Below are 23,015 nucleotides of genomic sequence, written 5' to 3' on the forward strand. Positions count from 1 at the left end.
ATAAATGGATCCCTCACTCTACCTTAGAAAAGGAGAACCCTCGCTGACATGGAATGAGTTAAATTTCTGCACCTGCACATCCCCCTTATTTCTCCATAATTGGCATGTTTACTTCATAGAATTTTGCACATTACTGTATTTCAGTTTTCCAGAAAAGTCTCTGGTTGTTAAGATATTTTCACGTTTCTGAGCTTTATATTAGAAGGAATAATGGAGGATTCCCGGGCTATCGTCATGCACATAAGCTGTCTTTTTTGGAGAGCACCCTCTGTGTAGCTGGAATGGCCGCTGATACCCACTACACTTACTTTTTTGTTCAGATTAAACATAAAAAATAATAGCATGTAATGTCTGCACTTTGATTGGAAATGTTTACTCACTAGAGGTGCCTTCCACAGTATCACACTCTGCTGCCAACTGGTCCTGTGAAGGGATGGACTCCAGGGTTAAAAACGGTTCTTGGCTGTCGGGGAGAATGGATCCTCCACTTGGCTGCCTCACATTCTCCTCCTCCTCCTCATCTTCCTCGTCAACAATGTCCTCTCCATTGTTGTGCAAGGTACCCAGGGCTCCTGAGAGGTATCGACAGAGACTTTTGGGGTAGTGGTGGGGTCACCACTGAGAATCACATGCAGATCCTCATAAAAGCGGCATGTCTGTGGGGCAGAACCAGAATGACTGTTCACCTCCCTTGTCTTCTGGTACGCTTGCCGAAGCTCCTTTTATTTTCACGCAGCAGTGCTGGTGTCCCCTGTGCATTCTTAGCATAGATGTCAGCGTTTCTTCTGTTGGATAGGAGTTCTGCCTCTACAGACTTTTCTCCCAACACAGCAATAACATCTACCACTTCCTGTGTACTCCATGCTGGAGCACTTTTGCAGCCTTAGGTCTCCATGATCAGATGTGCTGGTGAGCTCTCCACACTGATCAAACAGGAAATGAAAATTCAAAAGTTCCCGGGGCTTTAACGGGAGCAGCTGTTTCCTGTGTACCTTGCTGACATGCAGTGGAGTTGAAAGTGCTCTCCAGAGAGCTCACAGCGGAGCACTGTGGGATGACACCTGGAGGCCAGTTCATTCAGATTACACAACGCCATGTCTACACTATCCCCATGTTGACCCATGGATGTCAAATCAAGCGCTATGCCTCTCGTGAAGGTGGAATACAGAAATCTACTTTACAGGCCACTTAGGTCAGTGGAAGGGACTTGGTAGTGTAGATACATACATTATTAGACTTAATGCAGCTTATATCAACCTATATTTGTAGTGTAGACGAGGCCTGAGAGAGTAGTGTCATCAGCCTGTGATCTGTCCAGTCCCTCCAAAACTAGTTTAAATTGCTCTTGTAAATTTAGAACCTCGCCAGGGAATTGCTTGTTGTGTGAGGTATGCTATGTTTTGATCAAAGTAGTCCACATGCTCAATACAAATTTCAATATACAGTTGTTAAATACAAATGTAGGGACATAATCTTCCTGAGAATTCCTCTGAATGTCACAGGAAAGCAGGGACATCAGTCCTTCTTTTTCAATCAACCATAAAGCTGATGGTAGTTACAGAATAATTTGAGCATCTGCAGCATGCTGTAGGACTGTTAGGTGGTGGTGTTGAGAAAATAAAGCCTAAATAATTCTGAACACTCATATGTCTGATGATTAGGTTCATTGGGTCCCTGTTGTGCTAGACACTGTACAATCAGAAGCACACGGTTATTTTCATTATGCAATCAATTTAGTAAGATTTTTACTGTACCTTTCTTTGTGTTCTTCAGTGGCATCTTCATGAAGTTAGGCACAATATTGTATACTGTACTGTTCTTTTCACACACAATCAATACCATTATGAAGGAATGCAAATTCTCCTATAAGAATGCTTGTAGCTGTTTTTTGATCAATCATCTTGAATTAATGTGAATGCTGTTTCTTTTACTACTTCACTTGAAAAATCAGGTAGTGGACCTGCAAATTTCAATCTTTCCGAAGGAGTGAATCTTGGACAAAGTGCTTTAGTTATTTATTTAAATTGCTCATTTTGTGCCACATTGAAGATGATGCTGTTAGCATTAAAAAAGAAAAAGAAAAAAGCTGCAACTTCCTTATGAAGTCCAAGTCACTTGCTTTTCAGTTGTGGTTGGGTTTTTTAATGATATGATCAGACTGATTTTTTTTGGTCATATTTTGAGTGTCAAATATGACAGACATTGCTATGGAATGAAACTAATCTTGAGGAGCTGCTGGAAGCCTGGAACAGGGACTTAAATTATTATATTGGTTGCCTTTGATTACAGCAGTGATAGTCAACGTATCTCACTTGAGGCTCATCAAACATATCCATATTTTGTTCTTCTGCTTTACTAAACAGTTTTGTTATGGCACATTTGATCTTGAATAAGCTCACTTTCTGCACTTCTTAAAATGAGCAAGAGTCCCTTTTTAAGCTTGTTACTTAACAACTCGACAATTTTTACATTTTACATTGCAAGAATTTTTTTATTGAATACAGTAGAATTCACTTATTTGCAACCTGTTGATTCCCAGCAAAAAAGCTAATATATATCTACACGTTGCCAGTAAGAGGAAAATAGATTTTCATGGCTGAGCTGGTGAAGGAAGCGCTAGGGTGTGCTTTCCCTGAATGCAGCCCTGCAGTCCTGCCTGCTACTAGTGGTTGGGATGTCGCAGCACTTCCTTCCCTGGCTGTAGCCCTGCAGACTTGGCTGCAGCTGGAAGGGAAGGCTGTGAGCAGGGCAGCAGCACGGTTTGTGGGGCTGCAGCCAAGGAGGGCACATCCCAGCTTTTCCATCCCTGTCTGCAGCCCAGGAAGGAAGTGCTGGGATTTCCCAAACCCAGGGCCCAAGTACAAGAGCAGGATGCAGCCCAGAGAGCACAGAGAGGTACTGTGTAGCCCTCTGGATCCCCAGCATCTGCTCCCCACGGAAGGCCCCAACATCTGGGCTTCAGCCTCCGTTGCCCTGCCTGCAGCCTCAGGCAGGTTTGTAGGGCTGCAGCCAGGGAAAGCACATCAAAAAATTGTGAGTTGGATACTGGCAACAGGCATGTGACTTAAGTCCGATTAACATTAGAGTCAGTTGGAAGGGATTGGTTCCCAGCACAATGTTGCTATTAGCCAGTTAATAATAGGATTATTATTAAGCAGCGTCCACTGTGTAATCAGTTGCTTTTGTTTTACCACTTCCTTCAGCTTCAGAGATGTTAAGTCAGATACATTCATACACTGTTTAGTAATCACTAAACACTAATTTTCGGTTCACTCTGTTGACCAGCAGCTTCCATATTTACTGCAATTAGAATGAGAAACAACCGCATAGTGAATTCAGCCATATGAAAACTGACAAATAAAGCCAGCTTGAAATAGAACTATGGTTTCAAGTGCCCTGACCATCTTCCGGAAGCTTATATAGGATCCTTGCATTTCCTACTCCCTTCTTGTGAACATTCAATAACAATTGAGTCAACAAACAGGCCACCCCCCTTCTCCGATCACTAGTATCTCCATCCCTTTTCTCTAAATTTCTTGTTAGTTGTATAACTTTCTCATTGTTTTTAATAAGCATAAGAACAACCCATATGTCATTACCACTTCTCTCTTAACTTTTCAGAATAATTTCAATCTCTGAATGAAAGCTAGATCCTATTGTTTCTAGTATTAAAAATAAAACCTTGAAATACATGTGTTAATGCAAATGTTTGAGGTAAAGTTTTGGGGCACTTTTTTTAATGAATCCTCCCAACTCCCTAGGGTACTCCCTCCACACAAAATAAGAGAAAATCCTAATTAAAACCTAGGGGGTGCAAAACAAGTGGGCTGTTCATTTACAGAACAATTCTGTTTTTTTCCACAACCCTGTACAGCAGCTGAGTAAATTCTGCTGACTCATTATGATAGTTGTGGGTTGTGGACTTCACCAGCATATAAAAAAAGGGAGGGGGGGTGGGGCTGTCCGTCCCTCTAAGCAAAGGGACCAGCTAAGCTTTGAGAGAAAGCTTAGGCTGAAATTTTTTGTGGTGTTGGTGCTTCAACCACCAATAAAGCCGAACCCCACTATTGGAATAAGTTTGGACTATGTACTCCATTTTTCACACTGCCATATATCAGTTTGGTACTGTGCCAGAAGAAAAATGAGGAGTAAATGTCATGGACCTTAATTGATAGTCTAGGAGAATAATAGAATCATAGAATATTAGGATTGGAAGAGACCTCAGGAGGTCATCTAGTCCAGATGAACAACAGTAAATGCAGGTCAAGCAGGGAGTGCCCTACTGTAGTCTAGGAATATGGTCCATATTCTGATTTTGTTCCTATCAAGAGTTCATATATCGAAAGCATGAGTGAATATTGTCTTTGTCTCAGATTTCCCTCTTTCTAAGTGTATGTCTACACTGCAGTCAGAGGTGTAATTGTAGCTTGGGTAGACAGACATACCTGTGCCAGCCTTTTCCATATCTATACTGCTAAAAACAGCAGTGTAGATATGCTGGCACAGGCTTCTTGGCGTGCTTGTATAGCTCACGTTGGACCCTGGGTATGTACTTCCATTGCTAGTCCATGCTGAAGCTCATGCCACTGCATCTGTGCAGCTATTTTTAATAGTGCTGATACATCTACTCAGGCTGCATTTGCACCTTGGATGCTGCGTAGACACCCTAACATGCTTCTGTCTAAAGTTGTTGAAAGGAGGGGGTGAGTGTGACTTCTTGTTTTGTTTTTACTCTGAGTAAAATGTCCTGCAAGTTCTAATGGAATTGCTCTTTTCTCCAGCCAGGTAGGGTGAAGACAGCATAACTCTTTCTTTCACTGAATTGTGAAACCCTGTTTAATCTTCAAACTGGCGATGTCAAGGGTGCCAAGTCCTCCTCCTCCGGCAGAAATGTCGAGTGGACCTGTAGCAGAAAGCTGGTGCTACACTCAGGTAAATTCACAGTGTGTTCAGATGGTCGGAGTTTACTAAGATTACACCATACAAAAAGAAGCTTGGTGATCTAAACAAATTTAGAGCCCAGGTTTTCAGAGGTAAAAGTCTAATTACCAACTAACTAAACCAATGCAACTAGGACTACATCAGATTTTAGTTACAAATATATTTAGACTGCTCCATCTCTAAACTCACTTTTTTCTTGTGGATCTGCCTATGAATGGAAGCAGCATGGGCTGAGTCAGGTCAGAGGGTGCAGAGGGAGGCTAATGTCACTCTATCTCCTTCCTTCCTTCCTTCCTTCCTGTCTCACTTTTATGGAACTTCCTGAGATAGACTGAAAAAGTAGTGATGGTCCATTTTGGACATGCAACTATTATAGAACTAGATTTGTTTGTGCTTCCCTTGGGTTACTTTTCACACGCACGAGAGGAAGTCAGGTGCCTTGGCAGAACCCTCCATAGGTTGCTGTGCAGTGCAGTCATGGGCGTGGGCAGATTTTAATGCTGTCCTTTGATTAGTAACATAGTGATGAGGTTATTTCAGTTCTTCCCCTCTACTTGCTCATTGTGCACAGTCATGACCCTGAACTGCTTTCTTGTTTTGAATCTTCAGATTAAGGTGGTAAAGTTTTCATACATGTGGACCATAAACAATTTCAGCTTCTGCCGGGAGGAAATGGGTGAGGTCATCAAAAGTTCAACCTTTTCATCAGGAGCCAATGATAAACTGAAATGGTAAGAAAGATAGCAGAAGATACTCACCCAACATATCCAAACTGGAGAGATAAGTTAATGCCCTTAGCACACTGAGATACAGCAAACGTATCTAAACTGCAGAGAGGTCCCGGTTCCCATGGGCACACACAACATACACTCAGGGAAAATAAAGTGTTGCCTTGGTACAGTGTTTGGGTGCATACAACATAGACAGCAGGATCTGTCTCTGTAGTTTAGGGTGGAGACTGTTAATAAGTATGTAGCCCTTTCATGATTTTGAATTGATTGTCTCGTAGACAGATTCATATTTCTGGACCTACCTAAGTGCCCATATAGGATATGTAATCTAGAAGAAATATCGCAGTGTACTTGTTTTGTTTACCTTAGTCAATGATCAGTGTAGCAGAACTTGTTTGCTGTACACTTTATTGTGTAAACTTTATAATACCCCTCCATTGAAAGCTGTGAATGCCTTTCCTAGAAAACTGTTCCTAACATCTCATGCAGATGTCTATTTCTACAGGTGTTTGCGTGTGAACCCTAAGGGCTTGGATGAAGAAAGTAAAGATTACCTGTCCCTTTACCTATTATTGGTTAGCTGTCCAAAGAGTGAAGTTCGTGCAAAATTCAAATTCTCCATCCTCAATGCTAAAGGAGAAGAAACAAAAGCAATGGGTATGTGTAGCTCTTATCTGTTCGGGTCACTTACTTGTGTTCTATGTTTGTTCATGCTAACAGCTCTAGCATTTGTTTGAATCAACATATCTGTCTTTCAGAGAGCCAGCGAGCATATCGATTTGTACAGGGCAAGGACTGGGGATTCAAGAAGTTCATTAGAAGAGACTTTCTCTTGGATGAGGCCAATGGACTTCTTCCAGATGACAAACTCACTCTCTTCTGTGAGGCAAGTCTCTCTGTTGGGCTGAAATGCTAGCAATTCTGTTGGCTTCAGATACTCATAACTCTCTTTCAGGATTGGTTTTTAAGGAGTCACAGAATGGAGCCCCTGGGGGGGAGGAGTGTTGGCTATGTTTGCAGTGCTGTATGGATTTTTTTTTTTTTTTTAAATTGTGACTGACTACAATATTGAGACTTCATTTATTTTCGGTTGCTGTGTTTCTGAGGTCACCTGCAGAGGTAAAGGACAACAACCAAACACATTCAGATGCTCCTTGTCATTCCAGTTCTGGTTCTATATCAACAACACATCATTTGACACTCACTGGACTAGTATCAACTTGGGTTTGGTTTTTTTGGTCCCAAATACTTGATAATGTAAGAGGGTCCATGAAGAAATTTGGTAATGGAGCAAATGTAATCTGAAGATTCCTAAACTTACCCAACATACATCACTCTTACAATAGGAAAAGTTTCTTTATAGCAGTGTGCAGGTTTTGGCTTTTGATTGTTAAATGTATACCTTGCTTGGGTACCTGAGAACTTTGTAGAGGAGACTAAGGGTGTCATAGAGTAAAACCTCGGATACCTGTCTGAGTCGAAGGGAGAACTTCAGCTAATGACAGATTATTGCCCAGTTTGGTGGGAAAATGTTTCAACCGGCTAACTACGTAGGAATAATATTCTGAAGGGCTGTCGCTATGAAACGAATCCAGTGTTCAAACTGACCAGAGACACCCCTTGTGAGTTAGAGTACATTTGCATTAAAAACTGCAATTGTTTGGGACTGTAGCGGAGCAAGAACTGCACACAAATATCTTGAAATTGAAAGATGTAGATATCCCGTTTGGAGTTCAAGAACAAGCCACATGGATAGTATGTACCTCTGAGGCAAGCACAGCAGTGGTAATTTATGTAAACTGTCAGGAACGCATTGAACAGCTCCTAGACTGATCATGAATGGCTTGAAATTTTGCTTTATGTGCAAAAAGACATACTCTTCCACAGCCTTTGCTTGCAACACCAAACAAGTAATCTTTTGCTATTGACCTGGCTTGTGAGAAATATTTTTTTGAGAAATGAAGGATTTCCAAAAGTGTTATGAAGACCCCTCTCAAAAGAAAACATTTAGGGAGGGTCTCTTTAAAAGTGCTCAGTGTTGTCCTAGTTCCAAACATTTTACCATTAACTTCAGTTGGAGCATTAACTTGAATGGGAGCAAACTTTAAGCTAATACTGAGAGCATTAGAAAATCCTACTTCTCATATATTACACGATCTGTATTGTGTTTGCTCAGTGAGATTTTCAAAAGTGCCTCACTAATTTAGGAACACAACTTCCATGGACTTTCAATGGAACTTCTGCTTTTAAGTCACCAAGGTACTTCTGAAAATCCCAGCCTCAGTGTTGTGCATCCAGGAGTATCTCTGATAAGAAATGGGCATTCCAATTATTCACTAGTGAGATTTTAAAAAGGGTTTCTCTTTTAGTTTTCTAAGTTTTCTGAGTGTGTTCTAGCCTCCCTGAGGAGAAGAATTTTCAAGTGGGTTCTCTATCCTCTAGTTTCCTGTGAGCAGTATCTTATCTACAGCTATTTGGAGGCCTCCAAAGCACTGCAGAGCCGTAAACCAAAAATTTCAGACCAGGATACCTAAAGTTAGGAGCCTAAATGCAGTTATATAGTTTTATTTAGCATCCAGGTCTGAAAATGTTGGTCTTTAATCTAGTTCTTAAAGTGTCTCTCTTTGAGCCCCTGCATTCTGTTCCTCTTCATCCTTTACTGGAAATCAGTGTTCCTAGTACCTATGGACCTTTGCCAGAAGGCAGGGACAGCTGGCCCCCCCTTTTCTGTGTATCATGGACATGATTTTTCCTGAGGGTAAAGTCTTCGCTTTTGCTGCAGCAGCCTCCTGAACCAAAAAAGGAAAGGCTTCAATTACTGTTGTACAGGGTGGCTATTTTCCTCTGCATATTTTCTTCGAACATTATACGCTGTATCTGTTTGCCTCAGCAGACACCTCGTTTAAGAGACTTACTCAATCAGTTATGTGCTAACTATTGAGCCATTCATGTCATGGTTGGGATCCATGCTTTAATTTTTGTGATAATGTTTTTATGTTTGGGAAAATGTTTTGGATGGGGCCTGTGTAGCTTTAGCAATTTTTGTTTCTCTTTCCTTTAATTATTATTAATGACTCTGAATTGCCATGAATGACAATGAATAGTCAGTGGGCCAGGGAACGGGAATGAGTGTGACTTTATAGCCTGGTAGTTAAGGCACTCACCAAGGATGTGGGAGATCCAACTTCAAGTTCCTGCTTCAGTTACTATGTAATTAATTCTAAAAAGTGGAACAGCTTCAAGAGGAGAGATGAAGAAAGACCCACACCAGAACATCCCATAGCTGGTGGCTGGGGCATTGTCCTGCAGTGTGGGAAACCCAATTTCAAATCCCTTCTCCATTAGGCAGAGTGAGGAATTGAACCCAGGTTTCCCATGTCCCAGGAGAGTGCCCTAACCACTGGGCTAAAAATGGTAAGGAGGGTACTACCAGCAGCTCCTCCTCCTCTTCCTGTTCTTTGAATCATAGGGTTAGAATGGACCACAAGAGTCATTTAGTCTAACACCCTGCCAAGATGCAGGATTTGTTATGTCTAAACCATCCAAGACCTTTTGAAAACTTCCAGGGAAGAAGCTTCTACAACCTCCCTAGGTAGTCTGTTCCATTGTCGTACTGTTTTACAGTTACAAAGTTTTTCCCGAGATTTAATCTAAATCTGCTGTGCTATAATTTGAACCCATTGTCTCTTGTCCTACCTTCTGTGGCAAAAGAGAACAACTTTTCTCCATCTTTTTTTATGGCAGCCTTTCAAATATCTGAAGACCGCTATCATATCCCCCCTTAATCTCCTCTTTTCCAAACCGAACCTACCCAGTTCCTTCAGCGTTTGCTCACATGGCTTGCATTCAGTCCCTTTGATCATCTTTGTTGCTTGCCTCTGGATCCTTACCAGTTTCTCTGTACCCTTTCTATACTTAGTGACCAAAACTTGTTTTCAGTTTGACAGAACTGAAACTTTTTTTTCCAATTTTTTTTGACTGGCCAGCGAACCAAAATATCATTTTGCCCAGCTGTCATTGCATATCCTTAAGCCAAGTGTCTGCATTACCCAAGAGAAAAAAATAATTTGTTCCTGGTCTCACATGGCAACCTTTCTTCCTGTTGTCTGTTCCATGATTTGTTCTGCCTGTCCGTCTATATTCATTGTGCAGGAGGAGAAGCTTAAGTTTATAGGTTGCTGATGTTGGAGGGGAAGGGAATGTAATTTGTAATTAAGCTTAAAGTTGTTGAGAGGGAACTTTTGCTGACTTTTGCTGATGCTGTAAGTTTCTTACCACATAAACAGGTGTGCCATATGCTCTTCTAACACTTCTCTGCTGGCCACAGGTGCTGAGCGCTACTGCTTGCAGCTGTGCTTTCGTTCAGCAAGAATGTTTCCCATCCAGAAGCTCTCTAAGGAATTAGGAACACTTGGTGTTGAGAGACTACTGGCTGGGAGTTGTCAGTGATATGTAGGGTTTTTTTTTGTTTTGTTTTGTTTTTTGGGGGGGGGGGGGAAGGGGGGGCTGAAGGAGGAGGTTACGGGCCAGTTCTCTATAGACCAGAAGATAGCTTAATTGTCTCTCTTTCAGCAGCACCTTCTCTGTTTTGTTAGCTTTTCTAAAAAGTCCCCACTCCTTTGTTCATCTCTAACTCTGACCCCTGATATCAAGTTGTTGAGAATGCAGTTGGGGAGGAGAATAATGGTCCTTGTCTAGCATTTTCAATTCACACCCCGCTTGCTCATCAGTTTGGAGAGTCTCTGGACTGTCTGTGCAAGTGGTGTTTCATTCTCCATCTCCTGACTGACTGCATTACCTTTTGCTATTAAATCGCTCTCTAATTCCAGGAAAATAACTGGCTACAGAGGATCGATACTTGCAGCCTGGAGAGAGTGGATGGTTTAGCCTTTCCTTGATTAGTCCTTTGATTATTCTTGCCAGATAACTTATTTTATTCATTTCAGGAAGGAATTCAGTATGCAGATATCTGGAAAAACTTATTTGGCTGATTCAAAGTCAGAATTCTGGACCCTGAGTATTCATGACTGAGCTCAGATTTGGAATTCCTCTTAGATGAGTCTGAAAAGGGCCTCGGTCATAGCTCTTTGAGTTCAAGTCACTGTTCTGGAAGTCCTCTTTTTAACAAGTCAAGAAGACGGTATAGTTTATGTACTCAGGTGTCTGCTGCTTCCTGAAAGCTGTCAAGAAACTGAGTCCAGCCATCAGATCCTGTAGCCAGTTGGCCCTTAATTTGGACCTAAAGCATTGATGAAACCTCCCTTTTGAGTTATCCGGAAAGGTCTCCCTCTATTTCCTTAAAGCTGGTTTCGTGAGTCTATAATGCTTGTTAGGAGGATACAAGAATTGAGGGCCTTCTCTTTTTTTTTTTTTTTTTACAGAACCTTGTCAAGGAAAGACTGGAAAAGGTTTATTAAGGCATCTCCCACATTCACTCCAAAAACTTAATCTTCCTTTCTTCTTTAATCAAGAAGCTTCCCTTCTTTGAGGTCCATCTTCACTTGTCAGATACTGTTAGGATTCTGAAATTTAACTTGGACAGGACAGAACAAGTACAGCAGCAGCCATCCAAGTTTCACTTGTGCTGCCCCTATCAGTGTTCCTCAATTTTATAGGGTTGTGGGGTGAAAGTAATTTGGTCCATTCAGTCTTTGCCCAATCTGAGTCTGCCAAAAAAGGTGTCATTTGTTCAACATCTTGCAGTGTGGATTCCTGTCCACTAGGAATTGGAAAGACCTCTCTAAGGTTAAGATTTTGTCATGATTATTTTTAGTAAAAGTCACAGACAGATCACGGACAATAAACAGAAATTCACAGAAGCCAGTGACCTGTCTGTGCCTTTTACTAAAAACGGTGTGGGGGCTAACAGCGCCATAACCCCCGCAGCTGCTGCTGGGAACTCCAGAGCACCCGTTGCCCAAGGGCATGGAGCTGAAGTAGAAAATGTCACTGAGGTCTCTGAAAGTCACAGAATCCGTGACCTCCCTGACAAAATCTTATCCTTAGACATCGCCAACTCATTTCACATAGGCATCCACAGCCCCTACATGGTAGCTACTTTTGATTGGAGCTGAACCAGAGGCAGCAATGGTGGAAAAATCAGTAGGGTAGACAACTCATTTAGGTGCACAGAATATGTCTTACGTTGGTCAGACTCTTTGCTCTTGTTATGAGCTCTGTGGATCAAGTGCTAGATTATAGATGTTTGTACATCTGAGACTTTTCCCGTGTGTCGCTGTCTCCAACGGCTGCTTATAGCATTGTCTGTGAAGAAGCTTATCTATGGGGTAGACTCCAAAAAGTTGATCTAGGGAAAGAACTAGGTCAGGAGTGGTGTCCAGAAGATGGGGACTGTTTTCCAGTCCTATTGAAGGTGTTGCCAAATTGGATGGAGGTGGCTTTAGTTTGGGATCTAACAGAGAAGGACTTGGATGGAGGCTGTCTCGGATATAGATGGCTTTTCAATGTGGGCATATATCTAGTTCCACTGTGTTTCATTTGGGAGATGAGGGTTTGATCTCTCACTCTCCCTTCACGTGTCCTGGAACATGAAGCCCGTTGTAGACAAATTTAACACTCTGCTTCTTTTCAGGTGAGTGTGGTACAGGACTCAGTCAATATCTCTGGCCAGAACACCATGAACATGGTGAAGGTACCTGAGTGCCGTTTGGCGGATGAGTTAGGAGGACTCTGGGAGAATTCTCGCTTCACAGACTGCTGTCTGTGTGTTGCAGGCCAGGAGTTCCAGGCTCACAAAGCCATACTGGCAGGTCGGTATTGACTTGTGCAGGTCTTAGCAGCATGGGAGACAGCAGCAGCATGGCAGATGGAGTGCTCTCATAATAAGTCTTTGAGTTACTTCTGCTTTTAGGAAAATGCTCCAGGAAATAGCAGCAAAAGGTGCCTCCGATCCCTGCCAACTATATTTCTATAGTGAAAGATCCTGCTTTGACAATGGCAGCTAATTTACTGCCATAATGTTGCTGGGGGGTGGGGGAGGGGTTCTCCTCCCCTTTAATGGAATTGTCTGCTTCCTCACTAGATGAGAATAGTGAGGAGGGATGTCTGTGATTGACACTGTATTGTGTCCCCCAAAGCAGCTGTGGAGGGAGGTTACCAGCTTTTTCTGAAGCATCTTTGCTTAGGTCCATGAACTATATTTGACTGCAGTAGATCTCTGCATTTGCTCTTCAGCCTTGTTTTGAGGGCCACAGGAAATCCTGAGTTACACATTTTAAAGTTACATTGACACTGGGTCACCAAAAGAGTTTATAGGTGTAATAGTATTTTGAGTTTGTGACTGCTGCTATCTTGTACTATTTCCTGTCTTAATACCAAGGAAATTGGGTAGGGAAAGCTATTCGGTATTACCCCTTCTCCCCCAGAGGCGCTGAAGGTTATATCTGTCTAGTATTTTAATTATATTTGTTTTATTTCCCCCTCCAGCACGTTCGCCGGTTTTCAGTGCCATGTTTGAACATGAGATGGAAGAAAGTAAAAAGGTCAGTGTCTAAAGAGAGAAGGAGCTTTCCAAGCTGGACGAATAGATCTCAGGTCAATTCTTAATATCCTTGATGACTTGATAATGCCAGGTAGTAGCTGATGTAACTCACAAGTGCAAATTTTTGAACATTTTGGGGTTTTTTTCATATTGGATGCAGGAGTCTGTTTTCGCTGCCCTGGCGGGAGGAAGAAAGATCAATGAGATAGTTGTAATCTTTGTTACGCTTGAGAGAGAGTGTGCGGTAGGATAGGGACAATTAGAGGCTATTAAATAAAACAGAATCTTTTTTACTCCCTCTACGCACTTTTGTGAGTAGTACATGTTGCTTAAGAGTTCTCTGTATAAATACTTCCAAATTCAGAAAACTCTAGTGTAAAGAGATCTGTTTCTAGCATTGTGCCAGGATCTTAATAATCTTCATTCTCCTGCAACAGAATCGGGTTGAAATCAATGATGTGGAACCTGAAGTTTTTAAGGAAATGATGTGCTTTATTTACACGGGGAAGGCACCAAACCTCGATAAAATGGCTGACGATTTGCTGGCAGCTGCTGACAAGGTACAGTTGGGATTTGTGGTGGTTGGGGGGATTGGCAATGACATATGCCTTGTTTTACATGGCGAGCCTTGGAGATTACGGCATTGATGTTTTCACAGAGATCCTTGAACTGTACTAAGGGAGTGTTGGGTGAGGCTAAATGAGCATGTGTGCACACGTGCACTCATGCGCATGTGTTTCTTGCTGAAACATACACCTGGCCAGTTCGTTGAACTGCTCCTATTAACTGGACCTAGTCTTATATAACATAGGAAAAATGATAGAAATACAAAATGTAACTCGTAAGAGGAATTAATGCAAACCGTTCTGTCCTCAGTTCAAGTAGTGAGAGGAGATAGAGCACCTCTGTTCTATTAAATTCATGATGGTCATAAATATTTGTCGCAAGTGCTCATTTGAAAAACTGCCCTAGAACTCAGGGTTTATCTCTGTTCTTCATAGTCTAGCATATGAGCTGGGGATGAGGTAGGAGGAAAGTTCAGAGTGGAACCAGAACTAAGTGGCCCGGGCATAGAATGCTACTTTTGAGATTCAGTTTTGCCAGACAGAGATCATAGTCTTAGTCTTTGCTTTTCCCTCTGGCCTGGTTGGTAGTAGCAGCTTCTAGCAGGGATGCTCTGAACATAAGGGAGATGGAGAATGATGTTTGCAGTTTGAGGAGAAATGGATCCACTGGAGGAAGCTTCTTGCCTTAACCCTGCTGTGACTTTGCAGGGCTAATGCAGGGAGGTATCGGGGATATTCTGGCTAGAGGGCTGGTGGTAGTCCTTGTCTGGCAAGAGCACTGCAGTGGCCTAGCCTGCCAGCCTCTGTCCACCTCCCTTTGGAGCACCAAGGACAGAAGATGCGTTGCTGGCCTATGAGTCATATTTACTGGTGGAAATTCTTAATCTATAACCAGAATTTTTATTTCCTTTCTTTTGCTTTTAAAAGTGAACTTAGTGCTGGTGAAAGATGCCAGTTTGACAGCACTGGAGACTAAAGTCCTCTATTTATCCACCAAACAGGTTCAGCACGGGTAGCAGCAGTGCAAGATTCTCCACACTGCCCTGCCATTGTGCCTCAACTCTGACCTGGAGGGACCACCTCTAGGGGTGAGAGCGTAGTTCAGTCTCCATGCTTCTTCAGTCCTTGGATTCTCTTGTGGGTGCCAATTAGCATGGTGGATTTTAAGATGTGGATGCATGTAACTTTGTTCCACACAAACCACCATGCAGCCATCAAATAGTAACCACTTCCCGTCACTACTGACCAGGGCCTAATTGAAACTGGTGATGTGGAAGTGAAATGCTCCATATGGGGGCTTCATAACGGCATAACTAGAATTAAAATGGGGAGTAATACAAGCAGATCCTCGGGCACAGTACAACCATTGCCATGTGTTTTATTCTGTATTTTAAATAGTATTGATTGAAAGCTTGGATACCATCTTTAACTGAGGCAAGAGTAAATAAACAGCAGAAGTATATTAAGAGCAGAGAGTCAGCTTTAAGTTTGAATTTCTTGCCTTTTAATATAGCTTTTCCCTTTAAACTCCTCGTGTGTCTTTTTAAAAGCAGAAATGGAATCTTTCATGAAAGCATATAAAACATCTAATATTTGCCCAAGAGACCTGAAACAGCTTCTTCTGAACTCTTCCAGTCTCTTGGGAGAAAATATGTAATTAGACCCAAAACAAAACAAAACACGTCTTCTAAACCCAGGAGACACTATTTCAGTCTCTTGGGGAAGGACGCTATTAGGCAGTTTTTTCAAAAGTGTAATTAAGAAAGAAAGAAAAAAACTTTGTACCTGAGAGACCAGAATGTCTACTTTTCAGTTACATCATTGGGAGCTGTTATTCATAGTGAAAATCCATATGAAAATTGTATGTGGGGAAAGAAATGTATTCAGTATCCACAGAAAATAATTTTAAGCTTCTATTAACACAGACAATAATATGGAATAACTGCTTGCAAAACGTCCTCCTTGCTCCCTAGTTGAAACTCTTTCAGTTAGAATTTACTAGCTTAATTTGTATAATTTCCCTTTCTCACATAGAAGTCAAACTATTAAACAGACTTGCCATTCTCCCTTAGATTCTTTGGCAGGGGAAAACTGTCCTTGCTGTGAGTGCCATGGTTCAAGCTGAAAGGACCATTATCACCAAGTTTTTTATAAATGGAAAATGTCTTGTCTTATATGAAGCCATTGATTTTAACCTTAACTATAATGGAATAAAGTGCACCAGAATGTCTAAAAATTAGTTTTACACAATGCCTTTCATACTGTGAGCATCGAAAATGAGGTAGACACCAGCACTATAGTGACTGTAGGTAAACTAAGCAGTCCTTATGAGTCCAGAAGTAGTTCATACACAGTCTCTCAGGGCTAGTCTACACTTACCAGCCGGGTCGACACGGTGAGTTCAACTTCTCGGAGTTCGAACTATCGCGTCTAATGTGGACGCGATAGTTCGAACTCCGGAAGCGCCGCGGTTGACTCCGGTACTCCACCACTGCAAACGGCGGTGACGGAGTCGACCTTGGAGCCACGGACTTCGATTCCGCGGCGTCTGGACGGGTGAGTGGTTCGAACTAGGGTACTTCGAATTCAGCTACGCTATTCACATAGCTGAATTTGCGTACCCTAGTTCGACCCCGCTTCTTAGTGTGGACCAGCCCTCACATATTAATGAGGATCTGCCATTAATACAGCTTCTCATCCCAAAGGGATTCCAAAAAACACTATAAACTATACACAAGGATCATTGTATCCACCACTGAAGTGTAGTTACCTCTCAGATGAAAAGCAGCAGCTCTTTAACAACACTCAATAATGATACTCGTCATTTTAAGATAAGAAGTGAGGAAGCCTTACCATGTTTAAGTATTAGGAGAATTTATGTAGTCTGAATGTAACTACGCAAGTTAGAATTTGGTCAGAATCCTGGGATTGCTGGCCTTATACTTGTGAAGGGCATCGTGAGATTCATAATGAGTCAGGACCTCAGTTTTGTTTCATCCAAAGGACATCAACTCCAGAGTCAGATCACACAGGCCAAGATTTTCAAAAGTGACTTGTGATTCTAGGTGCCTCAACTTTTTGGTGCCCAACTGAAAGACTTTTTTAAAGTCTTATTTTAAGAGGCTGGATGTTGAGCACTTTCTAAAAATCAGATCCTTTTAAGCTGTCAAGTTCAGCACTCCAGATCACTGGTTGCTTTTCAAAACCTGAATCATAGTGCCTACAGATTGTTTCAGTACAGATTCAGGTGCTGCAGGAAGTGGTGTGTGAGATTGACAGCTGCTCTTCTTCTCCTTAGTGTTCCCTTTCAGTTTCTTATCAGACTTCTGACCTGGCCCTACTGAGACTGTTGCAACACAGGATGACTAGAAACTGCTTGAGAAACACAAGTTAGAGTAGGGCTTTTGCCCAGGCTTTTCAGACTTGCTATGATACTTGGATTGTCAAAGGAAACAGATAGAAAGGGCCTCTGTTTAACATCTTAATAATATAAAAGTTGTACTCTGTGTTTGAGCAAGCTTCGTCTTGACTTGCAGAGCATTAATGGCAAAGAAACGGAGTGAAAACTGGAACATAAGAACACCTATGGAGCATTTACCGTAGCATAGGTTTGTCCACTGAACAAGAACCATATGTGTAACAATAGAGTAAGAGAGGCACTAGATTTCAACAGTATGTGGTGTGCAATATCTGAGATAATTGGAGTTTAAAATGAGAGTTCCAGGTCATCCTTAAGCATGACAACGACACCTGTAATGCTGTAACACAAGAAGGCTGGGGTAAGAGTTATGATGGGTATGATGCCTGTCCATTCCTCTGCTCAGGGTGGACACATAATTACTGTACTCTTTTTTGCTGGTCAGAAGCCTCTTATGAATACAGATTTTGTGTGTGTGTGTAACAAAGTGGAGAGGTCTGTGCAACATGATAGCATAGTCTTTGTAACTGAAGAGAGAAGCAACACAAATAGAGCTTCAGTGCAGATCAAATTAAGGCTTTCTCCATTGTAACCATAAATTGGCTTCTTTTTTGCAGTATGCTCTGGAACGCTTGAAGGTAATGTGCGAGGATGCACTGTGCAGTAACCTGTCAGTGGAAAACGCTGCTGAGATTCTCATCCTGGCTGATCTACACAGTGCTGATCAGCTAAAAACTCAAGCTGTGGACTTCATTAACTAGTAAGTTTGCTCCAGTCTCAGCCTTGGAGCAAGAATGAAACAAATTTGGAGGGGAAAACAAACCACTGAATTTACTCCAGTCCTCTTGTGACTAATAAACCCAGAGGGTGGGAGTAGTGATCTTCTTTAACCTTATAGGTCTGTAGTACTCAAATACAAACATACATTTGTCTGGCATCATAGAAAATGCCATTAGTTCTAAGGATGAATTAATGAGTTATCTCTGGGTCAGTTCAGGAGGGGAGTTCTGTAGACTATTGAACTGTCTCGCCATTTCTGTGTTGGTGAGAACTTTTAAAATGTAAAATACCACTAGAGGGAGAGAGAAGTCATTAATATTTATAAATGTTAATATAACAGATATTTTCCTAAGTACAATTGACTATATCAATGTTTGAAATCTTTTCTGGTGCTAGCTTATAATTGTCTTGCCTCCCACCTATGTGGAGAAATCGTATCTCTTGTCATGAATGGGGGCTAAAAGAGGGATACATTGTGTCTTTCTGGCCTTGGAACATTCATGTTTGGATCATTAAATCTTACCATGCTGAAGGACAGTGCAAAGCAAAAACTAGACCAGCAGGACCAAAACTTGTGAACATACTGTAAGTGATATAACATGTGCACTAAACAAGAGAGATTCCAAAACAAGAGAGAGAACTTCCTCAGGGCATGTGAAAAGAATCTGTTTTAATATTGTTTACCCAGCAAAATCAATAACTCCAGATTTTTAATGTTCTGTTTTCTTCCTAGTCATGCTTCTGATGTCATGGAGACCTCAGGATGGAAGTCCATGGTGGTATCGCATCCCCATTTGGTGGCTGAGGCATATCGCTCTTTGGCCTCTGCACAGTGTCCCTTCCTGGGACCACCACGTAAGCGACTGAAGCAATCCTAAGGCCGTGCCTGTTACACGACCCCATGTTTTTCTGGAAGCAGCAGCAGCCATTGCTGCTCTGACCTTGACCACCAAGTAGACAGCGCAATCTGAGGAGCTTTTACTCTGTTGCGGGGGGAAAGACTGCTTCGTGACACCCAGACTTTTTAAAACAGCACCAAGTACCTTGGGGAGAGGGGGGAGGGTGGGCCTGGGGCTCAGGGGCTGTTCAACCTAACGAATCCCTGTCGCTGCATCGTCTGTGTGTTCCCTTCGACTTGGCTAAGTCAATAACTACGGGGTTCTGTTTAAGCACCGGCCCACTCAGACTATCCCAGTAGTGGTACTGGCGGGAAATAATGTCTCTGTGTCTGACAGCACAGAACAAATCGTCAGACACCTGGAGCAAAGAAGACATTTTAGTTTTGGAGAGAGTAGGAAAAGAAGAGAATTTCCAATGAGGTTCCGAAGAGGAAGTACGTGGTGGGAGCTCCAGTAGTATTTATATAAAAGAATTTAAGTCCTTCCAGCTGTGCTAAAAACAGGACATTTGTGTAACTCCTTAATGCCATTCAGCAACAAGAAGATCAGTTTCTCTGTTAGTAGCACTTGTATGTTGATTGCAAAAAAAAAAAAAAAAACTTTTTACTAAATGACAAGTTGAAGTGAAAAGAGAGAGCAAAAGGCTGTGTGCTGAGGAGGATGTGAATAGACTAAAGGCAGCCTGTGCAAATCTACATTGGCTTTCCAGGACCGGCAAATCCTTGATCTGAAGTGTGCTGTTTGACGAGGACAATGGTTACCTGTTTTTAGATATTGTGGGAAATGTTTTTGGCATTTTTCCCTGCTTTATTTTTTCCCCCTTTTTTAAAAAAAAAAGAGGAGAAGTTTTATTGTTGATGAATGCTGCGTCAAAGGTTCCTATCCTGAGTTGCTAAATGGTTCTTATCAATTGTTTGTACCTGACTTGCTGACTGTCTAGGAGCCAGTCCTGTTCCTTTCTATTAGTCACTCTTCTTACAGGGAAGAAGTTCCAAAATAGCTGGTAATTTTTTTTCTTTTTGAAAATATAAATAATTACTATTTTGTACTGTGTGGTATCTTTTTTTTTGGTCTTTCTTGTTCCCTCTATTTTTAGACTCCTCCCAGTTGAAAACCAATTCCCAAAGGGTTCAATTTCAGTCTGCTATAGGGTATATACTGACACGCCATTCCCAGAATCCAAATGGGATTTATTAAGGGAGGTTGCGCACAGAGCTGCAATGCCAAATTACGTTTTATTCCTCTTAGCAGATATTGCCAAAATACCTGAGAACATTTTGTTTTAATACTAGGTGCATGAAGTTGATCCCTAGCCTTACCTGTGTCCGTATTTATATATAAATATGGGAAGGGTGCGCAGTTGTTCAACTGATTAATAACAGCAGTATGAAAGGCTGGATGGCTGAATGCGGGGGAGAGAGGCCATCTGTTTGGGCCATCATTAGGCCCAGATATCCAGGGAGATTAAATTGAAGCACACTGCTTCAGGATGGTGGGAAACTGTTCTGGCTTCAAGATGTTCAGACAGGGCATGAAATGTACTATAGAGAACAATTTAGCTTTGTCTGGGAAATGGATTAGATGACTTTGTTTCTAATTTCTGATTCTATTATTCCCTTTCACAGCCTCTGTCCCTTGTGTGAAAGAGAGAACCTCCACTCAGTGCTCGTGGTGTTCTTTTCCTTTTTTTTCCCCCTGCTTTTTTTAAAATCCTGACGCTATTTTTTTTATCAAATGGTGACTTGCAGGAAAGTGTTCCCCCCCCCCACCCTCCCCTGTTTGCTATGTCCTCGGCATACACACTGCCTTTTCCACATTTCACTTGTCTCATAAATCCCCATAATATATCTGTTGCTTAAACTCTGACTAAACCTGTGGGGGGGATTTAGTATGCACTTTCTTTTAGGTAGAGTGTAGTCAACTGTTCACATTCTCCCCACTGCTCCAGCCTTGTAAGAGCTGTGAACTGGCATCCCCAAGTTATAACTACATTCCAACTTTAAAAGTTTGCTGCCAGCTAATTGAGAGGCGTAAAGCTGACTAATTATTCTACGGAAGCTTTGTTTACTGAAAAGTTAAAACCACAAAGCTTTCAACCCGTTGGGATAGCATGACCAACTGTTCTGGGAGTCTCCCTGGCTCTGCCTTTCCTGGGGATTCAGACATGCCTACAAGAAGGTAAATGGGTCTTAGCATCACTTGTCCCACCCCTTCTTTGGGGAGGTACTTACTGGAAAGCAAATACAGATTTGGCAGTCTCTTTCCCAGAGGGATGGAGATATACCTTTAGGAAGGTAATCAGTTCTGGGACTTGTCTGTCCCAGCCTTTCCTGTAGGGCCAGATATGTCTCCAAGGTACACTCAGTGTCATGAAAGTTCTCTGAATTCGGATGCATGAAGGAGGCTACTTGTTCAGATTGTTCCAGTTGCATTAACACTTTGTCAACTTCACACACACTTTTTTTTTTTTTTAAATTGTAAATGATACAGCTGAAGCCATCTGGTTATAACAACATCAGAGCTGGAGCATACTGTTCATAAACCTCCCACTGACATCCTCCCCTCCCCAGATCTGAAATGTAATTTGAGTTAACTCACAATCTGTGGCATGTGTTGTTACTGCAGAGATGTTGGTGCCAGTGGAACAGTTGGAGATTTGAATTCCACAAGGAGAGGCATTTTTATCAAAACAATATTTCAGAGCGATGTTTTTACAGAATCTTCTCAAGCCACAGTGCGGCTATGCTGAGATCTGAATTAAGTATTTGGTCTTCACCCTGTGGCCCCAATTTCTTCTTCCTCCTCCCCCCGCCCCCCAATACACTGTTACAGGGATATACCCAAGCTTTGTGTATAGTCACACATCTGTCTCCATCTGCATGTTATCTCCCTGCTCACACTTCCTCCAGTTGCTTCCACACTGAGCTAGAGGGGCTGCTACTTTCTCAGGGGGAATGAGAAATACCTGCACAAACTTATTAGCTTCTTCAGTCAGCAGTAGGGTATACATCAGCCTAAGCCCAGAAGGCTTCTGAGCATCCAAGCACCAAATGATCCGTTTCTGCCCAAAATGGACTGCCTCTTGGGCTTTCTGTTTATTATAGAGTCAGAGTCTACTGAGGTATTTTTCTCCTTATTGTGTAAGTTTTTCCAGATGAAAGGAAACAGCTTGTCTGCGAACAAACAACTGAGCGGGGAGAACTGCTGTGCTTTGAAACTGTCTCTTGCTTTGTTCTGGCTCTAAAACTGCTGTTAAGGACAACATACTATCTTTGTAAAATATCTGTTATGGCTCCTTCCACTTTCCTTTGTTTCTGAAGACTTCTCTCAAGTTCAGTGCAATGTTTTCTGCGAAGGCTATGCTAAAATAATTATGTTGTTTAATCAGTTTGGGCCATGCAGATCTCCTTTCTCTCTCGTGACTCCTTTTGAACTTGTGATTCAGAATTACTTAACTTGTTTATTTCTAATGACTTTTCAGTTAATTTAATATGAAAATATTTAATTATACAAGGTGTTTCTCTCTGCTTCCCCCTCTCCTCCCCAACCTCCTGCCACTTGGAGCTTTGCCTTTGATTCCAGACACATGCCGCAGCAAATTCTGACTGGGCAATTCTTGTTTCTATTAGTTATCACAAAATTAACCTTAAAAGCACCAGTGGTGCTGCTTTAGTGTGCACAGGAATCAGTGGTTTAAGCAGATTAGTGCCAAGTTTGACTGTACAGTAAACTGGACCAAAAAAATTGGGAGATAGTGGAAAATATCATGGAGTTGGAGAAACCTAGAGAGGTTTAAAATATAGACATGAAATAACCCAATGAGAACTGTGAATTAGACTCTCTTTCCCATAGCAGTTGTCCCTTCAGGTCAGAGTTGAGGTTTGTTTGGCAGAGAGTGGTTTGAAGAAGTTTGCACTACTGATTTTTGCTGTACTTATTTGGTACCTCAGATTTCAGTCTCCAGGACTCAATCGCTAAATTCACTGGAAGAAAAACTGTAATAAAAGTATTGGAGGGGACAGAGGGAATTGTCATTCAGTCAAGAGTAATACAAGAGAATGCACCTGGGCAATAATAATCCGAAATGCAGAGATTCTTTGGAAAGAAGATAATTGGAAAGTAGTGATGCCAAAAGAAAGCTAGGAGAGCTGGCAAACAGTAAATTGGATAGCAGGTTAC

The 23,015-nt window shown here is 41.9% G+C and overlaps 1 protein-coding gene across 12 annotated transcripts in view; it reads left to right on the forward strand.

The window, feature by feature from the left end:
• LOC120392027 (speckle type BTB/POZ protein) overlaps positions 1-19,465 on the forward strand; it is a 34,207-nt gene extending 14,742 nt beyond the window's left edge. For 6 of the 12 annotated variants that reach the window (XM_039516333.1, XM_039516338.1, XM_039516335.1 and 3 more), the window contains 9 exons: positions 4,782-4,932; positions 5,551-5,672; positions 6,178-6,329; positions 6,431-6,558; positions 12,265-12,442; positions 13,119-13,174; positions 13,611-13,733; positions 17,775-17,917; positions 18,671-19,465. In XM_039516333.1, coding sequence (XP_039372267.1) covers positions 4,855-4,932; positions 5,551-5,672; positions 6,178-6,329; positions 6,431-6,558; positions 12,265-12,442; positions 13,119-13,174; positions 13,611-13,733; positions 17,775-17,917; positions 18,671-18,815 — 1,125 coding nt within the window. In that variant the 5' untranslated portion in view covers positions 4,782-4,854 and the 3' untranslated portion in view covers positions 18,816-19,465. Of the gene's footprint in view, positions 1-398; positions 560-4,781; positions 4,933-5,550; positions 5,673-6,177; positions 6,330-6,430; positions 6,559-12,264; positions 12,443-13,118; positions 13,175-13,610; positions 13,734-17,774; positions 17,918-18,670 lie in introns of all 12 variants that reach the window. The other 6 variants (XM_039516336.1, XM_039516341.1, XM_039516339.1 and 3 more) reach the window with 2 other exon arrangements.
• Positions 19,466-23,015: the final 3,550 nt, after the last annotated feature.

The sequence above is a fragment of the Mauremys reevesii genome, linkage group 27 (assembly GCF_016161935.1).
Source record: "Mauremys reevesii isolate NIE-2019 linkage group 27, ASM1616193v1, whole genome shotgun sequence".
Classification (NCBI taxonomy): domain Eukaryota; kingdom Metazoa; phylum Chordata; order Testudines; family Geoemydidae; genus Mauremys; species Mauremys reevesii.